This window comes from Coturnix japonica, chromosome 15 (genome assembly GCF_001577835.2).
Source record: "Coturnix japonica isolate 7356 chromosome 15, Coturnix japonica 2.1, whole genome shotgun sequence".
In the NCBI taxonomy this organism is placed as follows: Eukaryota; Metazoa; Chordata; class Aves; order Galliformes; family Phasianidae; genus Coturnix; species Coturnix japonica.
Genome location: NC_029530.1, coordinates 477,858 through 487,694, shown reverse-complemented (window position 1 = coordinate 487,694; position 9,837 = coordinate 477,858). Strand labels below are relative to the sequence as shown.

Genomic DNA, 9,837 nt, shown 5'->3' with positions numbered 1-9,837 from the left:
ATGGCGGCTGCTGCAGGGCGGGCCGAGCCGCGGTAACGCGCACAGGGCGCGGCTGCTCCGGCCGGTTCGTCCCTGCGCTCTGGGAGCCGGGATCGCTCGGATCGCTGGGATCGCTCCTATCGCTCCTTCCTACGGCCGAGAACCGGCTGCACCACGAGCCCGACGCCATGAGCGATAAAGCACCACGTGCGGCTCCACGTCACAGCCCGGCTCTTCCGCTCGGTGCCGCCCCGGAACGCCGCGTGCTGCCCGTGTTCCCCGCGGAGCCGTTGGGCGCTGCACCGGAACGAGCGGCCGGCGGGAGTTAAAGGGGAACCGGGACGGACGGAGCGACATGGGGAAACGGCAGCACCAGAAGGACAAGATGTGAGCGGGGGGGGGGGTGATGTGATGTGTGTGATGTGTGTGATGTGATGTGTGATGTGTGCTATGGTGTGTGCTGTATTGTGTGCTATGGTGTGTGCTACATTGTGCGCTCCGTGAGCTGACGGCGCTGTGCCCGCAGGTACATCACGTGTGCCGAGTACACGCAGTTCTACGGCGGAAAGAAGGCGGGTGAGTGACCGACTGTGTCCGTGTGTCCGTGTCCATATGTGTGTCCGTGTGTCCGTGTCCGTCCCGTCCGTCCCGTTTGTCCCGTGTGTCCATCCCGTCCCGTCCCGTTCCGGCCTCACTCCGCGCTGTGTCTGTGTCTGTGTCTGTGTCCCGTCCCGGCCCGCATTAATGCCGTGTTTTCTGTCGCACCCACAGACCATCCCCGCACCAACTTCAGGCGCATCTCGTTCGATCACTGCAGGTGAGCCGGCGGTGCATTATCCTCATTGAGGTGTGAATCCAAACGCTGCCCGGAGCTCAGCGCCCCCAGGAAACTCCATTGGTGTGAATGCGGTGGGAATGAGGGCAGGGGATGCACAAGTGACACAACAGGGCGGTCACGGTGTGTGCACAGCTCACCTGTCTGCAGTCAGAGCGCGGGTCTGTGCTCCTGGTCAGAACGTGGCCGGGTTCCACTCAGATGCTGCCCTGAGGTTGCCTGAAGGCTCAGCTGTGTTACTGCTTCCTGCTGGCTTTGCTTCTTGAGCTGCTGATGGAACCTGCTGTGCTTAGGGAGCATCACAGCATCCACCCCAGGACTGTGGGTGCTCACCTGAAACCCTCCAGAATGGTGTAACTTACATGGAATGAGGTAGCGGGTGTTGGTAACTGCTCGGTGTTCTCATTGCCATAAGCCTTTCTTTAACACGCAGCTGAATCAGCAAAATGTCGTTAACTTCTGTTGTCATCATCATCATGTTTTCCAGCTGATTTTGCTAAAACAAGTGTCTTTTTTCCCCCTAGTTTGTCTCTGCAGCCATTTGAATACCCGGTTTGTACTCCGGATGGGACAGTCTTTGACATACTGTAAGTTCCTGTTCTCAGCTCTTTTGCTGAACTGCTTTGGTTACAGCTGCGTAACCATCTTTAGATCCAAGCAAGTTGTCAGGAATTTACTGTGCCTGTTTAAAACAATGGAGGTTTCTCATGGTGCTCATCCCTCAGTTTTCTCCCTTCTCTTTTCAGAAGCATCGTTCCTTGGATAAAGAAGTACGGAACCAATCCGATCACGGGAGAAGTGAGTGATGGCTGCAGTCACATATCTCGGCTCTCTTGATGTTCACTTTCCTATTTAATGCAGTAAAAGAAGTTGAATGGTAGTGAGAATGTGAACCTTTCGACATCAGGTTTGCTAAAAGGAAAGAATGGGCTTCTGAGAAGAGCTCCTGTGCTGCGTTGCTATAAGCAGATTGTTGTCCGTAAGGTAAATGGTAGTTGTGAGGGGATTGCTCTCTGTGTGGAGCTCTGAAGGACCAGACAGGTATGAAATACCGGAGATGTTTCCCTACTGAAATCATTCTGTCTTCTGATACGTTTAAAGAGCGTAAGTTCTTTTTGAGGACAGGTTTTAAACAGGTTGTTGTTCATTTACTGAGGCCTTTCCTTGAGCGGGCGCAGTTTCTCTCTTGGCCACGAGGGAGCAGCCATGGCACGGGGTTTGATGTTGGTTTATGGTGCGGGCTGCGATTACCATTGAGACATGTTGAGTTTGATTAAAGGTGCTCCCAGCAGGCGGATACAAGGAGATCATAACAGTTTTCAAGCGCAGTAATTGAGCTTGGTCTTAACATGTGCCCATGGATGAGAAGCTGGAGGTGGGCACAGTAGGGTGGGTTTATGGTGATGTGCAGCAGCACTGGGGCTGCCTTGTGCACAGAGCCTGGCTGAGCAGCCCTGGCCGCACACAGTGAGCGCCCTCACCCCGCACTGCTCCCAGCTGCTTCCTTAAATCGCTCGGCTGAGCGAGGGTTGGCAGTGTGGGGTTTGCCTGAATATTTACAGCCACTCCCAAAGCCAATGACTTCCTACCTGAAAGTAAAATATTGCAACCAAGGCTGTCATTTTATAGCCCTGGAACAGTCCTTCTCCAACATGTTTTTTAGACATTTGGCAGCTACTTGTTCTCCTGGCGGTGCTGGCGGCTGGTCTTACTGGGCGTTATTGTAAGGACACAAGGTATTTTCAATCTCATGAAGACGTGCTGCTGGTCTTGTGGTGGCAGAGGTTTGTTGGGAGGTGAAGGAGGACTCTGCCGTTACTGCTGGTGGTGTCGGTCGCAGTTTGAAAACAAACACACACTTCTTAGTGCACTCAAAAAGCCCTTGGCTGTGTGACCACGGGAAATCCTGCCCAGAAGGATGCGGAAAGTGGAGCAAAGTTGAAACTTCCTTAATCTGGAAGTGTTTTTACCATGTACATGTTTTGAAAGCACAGATACTGAGGGAGATAGCGCTGGTTATTGTTTCTTCACTTGAGAAATGAACACAGTGAGGAAGAGGGCTTGAGTATTTGTTCTTGTTTTGCAGCATTGCGAATGGAGAAACCGCGCTGTTTTGGAGGTGTAAGAAATACATCAGCCCAGATTGAAGGGTGTAGTGTTAAAGCACAGCTGAAATTCCCAGTGCAGCTCTGCAGCTCAGCGCTGTGTGCCGTTATCACCCTACAGAGCTGTGTGTATGTGGGCAGCGTGCTGAGCACCATGTCTTGTGGGCAGACATTGGGCTGTGCTGGTGGGGGTGGGAAGCACTGCGGCCTGAGCTCAGCATGTGTGACCTCAGTTTCACGTGACCCCCATGGGGTGAATCAATGTTACTGTGGCTTCAAACTCCATCTCGTTTGGTAGATGTGGTAATGAGCTGTAGGTTGCGGTTTTAGTCGTGTTATTCCAGGTGTGCTTCTAGACAAGGAGCAGCAGGTGGTGGATATCTGTGCAGAGGATGTGTGCTCTGGAGGTGACCTTTGTGGCTCCAGGAGCTGTCAGGAGAACACCCCCACTGTCAGCAGAGTTCTGTGTGCAGCACTTCAGAGCACACCTCGACCTTCTGCCCTCGGAGCAGCAGTGGCAGTGAGCGCTGCAGTGTGTGTTGACAAGAGGCAGCTCCAACTGCCCAGGTGTGCTGGGAGCATCAGATGTGCCCATTGGGCTGGTGTTATTTTGCAGCCTGTATCCAACGGGTCAGAGCCTCATTAACAAAACAGACGCGCTGCCTCAGCACGGAGGGACTCGGGAGCGCTGCTGACGGACGCACGAGGATTGTAGGTCGAATCTTCACGAGAGACACAGCGATGACAAAGGATGACTCGGTGTGGAGCAGCCGCCGTGCCCCATCTGCAAACTGCCGCTGTGCCTCGTTAGTCTGCGCTCCATAACGGCCTGTGTTTGGCTGTGGACAAAGGCAGCGCCCTTCGGTGTCAGCAACAGATGGGGCCGGGGCTGCTGGTGGCTGAAAGTCGCCTGCGAGAGGAGGCAGCAGGGAGGGAACTTGCCTGCTTTTCTTTGGGGCTGCTTTGCGCCCTTCCTTGCCGTGCAGCATCTGGCACCGCGTGCCATTCAGCTCACCTGCTGTCCCGTGTTCTTGCTTCTGATGCTTTTAGCCGTGAATGTGCAGCTCTGCTCCCTGCTCAGGCGGAGCTGTGTGCTTGTGGCCTTTCATCCTTGTCATGAATTTAGAATTTTAATTAGACCAAGTGTTTCTTGTAAACGTTGCTTTCTCCTTTCCTCACTGGAAGTTGACTGAAACTGGGTGGTAATTGTGTGGGGGGAGCTCAGGTCAGAAACGGTTTTGAAGCTGAGCAATACATTCTGTATTTGAGCTCCCTCGTGTTTTATTGCTAGTGAGAAATTCATGGAAAGAAGAGCTGTAACTCCCGTAAGGGCTCAGTGCTGCTGTCTCTGTGGGAAGGCTGGTGCCTGGCTGTGCCATACTGGACATTGCCATGGCAACAAACTGACGATGCTTAGAAAGCTTTGCCTTTTTTTGATGGAGGAGAAATAACAGCAGATTCACCCACATGTGAGAGAACTGTTTTCCAATGAAAAGAAGAACACGGGGTGGGGCAGAGGGGATAAAATACGGTTTTATGTCACGTTCTGTGATAGTTTCCTGTGTGACATGTCTGTGAAAAGCAGCCTGGCTTTTCCATGCAGCCCTGCTGAGCGCTGTGTGCAGGCTGTGCTCCGCTCCAGACATGCAGCGTGGTGCTGCACTTGGGTCCCAGTACCAAGCAGCCTTTGTAGGCCAGGGCCATCCTTTGTAGTGGATCAGAGCCTGGCTTTGCCGTCCTGGTGCTCCAGAGATTTCCTTTGTCAAAAGCCTGAATCCCCCTCCCATCTTTCCATGCATTAGATGTGCTCATTGACTTCTCTCAGTATCTCTGGGCTGTGGCTCTGACTGCACTGTCCATGTTTTCTCGTGGGCAGCTCTCAGCCCAGTTAGTGCAGCAGGTGGCCCAGCCCAGCCTGCTGTTGGCACTCAGAAGCCCCCTGTGATGTGGGGCTGCTGGGAGGGCAGGGCTGGCACACTGCGGCCATCGCACTCGTGTCTGTGCAGCACTTCCTCATACAGGGCTCTCGTCCTGGGAAAGGCTCCAGGCAGGACGTGTGCTTCTCATCTGACATCGTGTTGTTTTTGAACTTACTGCTGGCATGTAAGAGCTGGTCCTGCTGAGGAGCAGATGCCAGCACGAGCAGCTGATGCATCACCAGTAACTGCTGCTGAAAATGAACCTTTCTGTGTAGTATGGAAAGATGTGACCCAAAACACCACACGGTTCCCCTGGGTATCCAGTGAGAGCCCGAGGGCTTGGCTGCACTTCTGACGGTACTTGGTATTTTGGCAGGTGAAACAGTGCGTTACAGCTTCTGCTGCCTTTAAAGTCTGTGCAGGAGCTCAGTCTCTTCTCCACTGAGATTCTGTCAACATGTTAAGCCTGAATCTTCAACCACATTATGCTGTTTCTTAGGAAACTGTTTCCATTTTTGTTGAAGGATGATCTGATGCAGTGAGCAGGGGACATAATGCAAAGGCCTTTCTGTAACTGATTGGTGTTTCCAGAGGTATTTCTAAAGGATTTTTTGGTACTGTAATTCCTGGGCTGTCCTGCAGCAGATGGGCGCTGCATTGTGTTATTAAGTTGTTTTAAGTTGAAGGGATCTGTCCAGGCTCATATGTTTGTTTTGGCGGCTCTGCTGTTCCCCTACTGCTTCTGTGGCAGTTTTGTTCTAGCAAAAAGCCTGATGAGTAAATGAATAAGGTTCTGCATTCAGTTTGCCATTTCAGACCTGCTGTTGCCTTTGTCCTTTCTTTGTAACCCGGCGGCCTGCAGACAGTGCCTTCATTTTGTTGGTGATGTGTGACGCCCAACCTGGCTTCTCTCTTCCTTTCTCCATCTGGTTCCTATTAGCTCTTTCTGCACTTCTGGCTAATACATTAGAGAGATGGTTGCCTTTCTGGCAGCCCATCAGCTTACCAGTGGACAAGAACTGCTTGAAGAAGTGCCTTCCTGCAAGCAGATGAGCCCAGCTGCCGTGGTGTGTGCTGCATGGACCACAGGGAGGAATTCCTGCGGGCAGAAAGCCCCGCTGCCAGGGTTCCATTGGTTATCGCTGTTTGCCATCACAACTGAACTGGCAGAGCCAGCCCCATGGCTGGCAGATCTCTGCTCAAATCTGTGTATAAAATGCTGGCTGCATTATGAAAACCTCCCTGAGCTGCTCAGGTGCTCAACTGCTCTGGGAGATCTGATTGTTTCTTTGAAAAGGCCCCTTGCTTCGTGTGCTCTTAGCAGTCCGTTTGGCAGCAAATCCGTCTCTGATAGGTGATGCAGTCGATAGGTGATGCAGTCGGAGGGTTTCTTTCCCACTGAGCTGCTGGCTCGGTGTGGAGGCGGCAGGGCTGGCTGTGGGTGGGTGGCTGCGCTGGGTGCTGCCCTGCTGGGGGCACAACACCCCAAAGGGGTGAGGCAAAGAAACATTGCAGCTCTCTTAAGAGGTAATGACTGCAGAAAGAACACGCGGCTTTGTGCCTCTCCTCAGAGGTCCCTTCGGAGTCATCACTTCTGATGGGCAGCAGCAGTGGTTGCCTCTGCCTGTTGTGTCCCTGCTCAGCTCATGCTATGGCAGGGCCCTGTCACCTCTCAGGCCCACTGGCTTTGCCCAGCCCCATGTTTCAGACCACAATGCCATAAATATGGCTGTATCCCCATTCCCATGCGCTGTGAGCCTTGTTCCTGTGGCTGTGACCCCCACTCCCAGGGCTTTTTTTTGATGCAGACAGCTTGCAACATAGCATTAATACACGATGCACTATTAAAATACTGACATTGCCGTTTCTGTTATTTCCGTGTTTAGATTCTGTTGTCATTAATTTTCCTCATGCTTCATTTTCTTTAGAAACTAGATGCCAAGTCCCTTATAAAGCTGAATTTTGCTAAGAACAGTGAAGGTAAGTATGTTAACTTTCTGTTCTTGTTGGCTTGTTTCTTTCTTAATGAATGCTGCAATAAATCCCGGTTTGCCTGACTCCCAGTGAAGTGTCATAGAATCCTCTCTGCTCATGCTTGTCCAGCAAAATGTTATCAGGTATAGCAGTCCCTTCCACTTCATGATCCCTTTTTGGTGGAGCTCAGCATCACCTCAGGCTCTGTGCTTTTGCTAGGAGTGGCATCGTGGTGGTTTGTTCTTTTTGCATGTAGCTGGAGCAAGGCCTTGCATTCATTGGTGTCTTTGTGCACCCGTCAACTGGGCCGTACCCCGCTGCCTCTCCTAGATGGCCCTGTTTAAACTTTCTCCTTAGTGTGTCATTCATGTTCAACTTAGTGACATCAGCAGAAATAGTGCTCAGCTGCTGCTTGCTTCTCCACGTTGGAGATCAGTGCCTCCTCTGGACAGTCCCTTGATCGGTGAATACTCTGCAGGTGCTTCCCTTCCTGTCCCTGCAGGTGCTGTGAGCAATCTCTGTTCTGGCCTCCCTGCTGGTTTGATTTTCAGATGGTAATTAGGACAAAAAGAACAAAACGGGCCCAACCTATTTCAGAATCTCACCCAAACACTCAGGTCTAGCAAAATGATCAAGTATTGACAACATCCTTTAATTGCTTCTGCGGAGCTCGTCCCATCGTTTTTCTTTTTCCTCCTACACTGGCTCCCATCAGTGTGCTTGTTATTGACATGCTTAATATTTATGTTGACCCTCCTGGGGAAAATTCACAGCTTGGTGCGAGCAGAAGCTGCGTTCCTTATCGAATAACGTGCTCAGATTTAATGGCATTCTGCTTGCCACATTCAAATGCAAAACACTCCTCTCTGAAAGCACAGCAGTTGCTATGAGCTTTCATTGGGTGTGAGCTAAACTTCACTTCTGGGAACAACACCAAAAGTAGAGTTCTGGGTGTGTTAAGGTACAGGCCCATGCTCTCAGCAGAGCTTTAATTACAGCAATAATGGTTCTAATGTGATACTTCATTGATACCGTGTGTGTTGGACAAAGCTGTGCTGGGAGACTGAGGGCAGCACGTTTCAAAGCTGCTCTTTCATTGCTTGGTTTATAATTCTCTGAAGTGTCACTTTTCAGTTTTGTTTCCTCTTTGGCTCTGAAGAATCAAAGCACAGTTGAAGCACCATTACCTACACTCTGAATTTACATTCAGTGTTAGAAAGAAATGTGAATGTCCTTTGCAGAAAGAACAGAAATCAGCTATTTTGAATTAGTTGTGATGGCTCCATGCTAAATCCACCCTTTTTTCCTGTCCCTCAGGTAAATACCACTGCCCCGTGCTGTTTACTGTATTCACCAATAACTCCCATATTGTGGCCATCAAGACAACGGGAAATGTGTTTGCCTATGAGGTATGTTGTCTGTCACGTTTTGATATGAGTCATTTACACTTTAGAATGGTAGGTAGGCTTTGTTGTGTCTTACAGCCAAGGAAAGGAAGAGCAGGGAGATGGACTGGCCTCACAAACTGCTGGCTGACTTGTGGTCGATGTCAGCCCTTTGTTAAAGCCACCTGTCTCCTACCGTCTGTGAAATACTTATCCTAGAAAATTCAAGGATTTGGGGTTTATTTTGGCAGTACTTCTGTGGTGAATTTGGTTAAAATTGTTTTTAAAAACACAAGGAAAACCCGATGACTTTTGTAGGGATTGAATGGCTTTTCATCTTCAAGCATGCAATGAAAACATTGCAGCTGCCAGTTAAGAAAGAAGTGCACAATTATTTTATCGTAGCGCTTTGTGAGTGGCATCGTGTATTTACTTGCAGTGTGTATGTATTAGAATTCATTTGTTCATACCTGTATCTTTCACCGGGCTGTCAGGCAGTTGAGCAGCTGAACATAAGGCCAAAGTGCTACAAGGATCTCTTGACAGATGAGCCCTTCACCCGGCAAGACATTGTGACACTGCAGGTAAGCTGCTCTCTCCATTACGTGTCTAATAATCCAGGTGGTGTTGCTGTTCTTTTCTCAGAAGGTGGAACGTTATGGATATCCTGTATTTGTGCTCTATCACTGAGTGAGTAGAGAGGCATTACTCTGGATTTGTTCCTGCAGAGGAGGGCAGAAGGGGAACTGCTCTGTTGTCTTTATTACCCAGACGAGCCACAAAGATATTGTATAACATAAAGGCTGATGCACCTCTACACTGACTTCTGTGTGCCTTGTAGATAAGTAGAATGCTGAACTTTAGAAATTAAAAAAAAGGGGATGGTGCACAACAAATGTCAGGGATGGGATGTAATGTGAAAAGGTGAATTTGGGCAGATGCTTTTGCAGTTGTTTGCTCGCTGTTTCCCTGAATACAAGATGTGTGTAATCACAAGTTTTAATTCACATGAGTGAATAAAAAATATTCCTTTGTGTCAGGATAGAGAGCTGAAGGACTGTGAGCAGATAATGGAAATATTCACTCATCTAAAGATACTTTGATACGTTTGCGAGGTTCAGGATTGAATGTATACATGCTCTTCTCAAATAAGATCAGAAAAAGCAAATCTGTCCTTATTTTTGGGGTTGGACTGGAAGAGATTCTGACCATTTTCCATTGAACTGTATGACGCCTGCTGCCAACCTGCAGCCATACCTCAATTTTTCTTGTTCTACTCAAATGCCACCCAAATCCAATGCGCAGAACACGACCTGAAATGGTTTGGCTCCTGGGTGTTAAAGTATCTCTGTGTATTTGGTGTAAGAACTTGCTGTGATTTTCTTCATGTAAATTGTCAGGAGACAAACCAGCATCTCCTTCCTCAATCCTCTCGCTGTCAGCATTGTGTGCAGTGTGTTGGCTTCGCCCTGCCAAGCTCTGCCACCTGTGGCTTTGGTTCTTGGCCAGACTTGGTGACTGCAATCTGTTGTGTTTCAGTTTGTAGCTCCAGAGCTCTGTCCCAAATCCTCCTTCTCTTACAAAAAACAACCTTTCGATTCTTTGGCGTTTATTGTTTTTTGGTTTTCCCATTGCCTCCT

The 9,837-nt window shown here is 49.7% G+C and overlaps 1 protein-coding gene across 1 annotated transcript in view; it reads left to right on the top strand.

Annotated features, from left to right (window-relative positions):
• The first annotated feature begins 128 nt into the window (after window positions 1-128).
• Window positions 129-9,837, top strand: part of PPIL2 (peptidylprolyl isomerase like 2) — a 42,344-nt gene continuing 32,635 nt past the window's right edge. Inside the window, exons 1-8 of the mRNA XM_015877527.2 lie at window positions 129-366; window positions 506-555; window positions 751-796; window positions 1,339-1,401; window positions 1,561-1,612; window positions 6,767-6,818; window positions 8,130-8,221; window positions 8,692-8,781. Of these exons, the coding sequence (XP_015733013.1) occupies window positions 335-366; window positions 506-555; window positions 751-796; window positions 1,339-1,401; window positions 1,561-1,612; window positions 6,767-6,818; window positions 8,130-8,221; window positions 8,692-8,781 (477 nt within the window). The 5' untranslated portion in view covers window positions 129-334. The remainder of the gene's footprint in view (window positions 367-505; window positions 556-750; window positions 797-1,338; window positions 1,402-1,560; window positions 1,613-6,766; window positions 6,819-8,129; window positions 8,222-8,691; window positions 8,782-9,837) is intronic.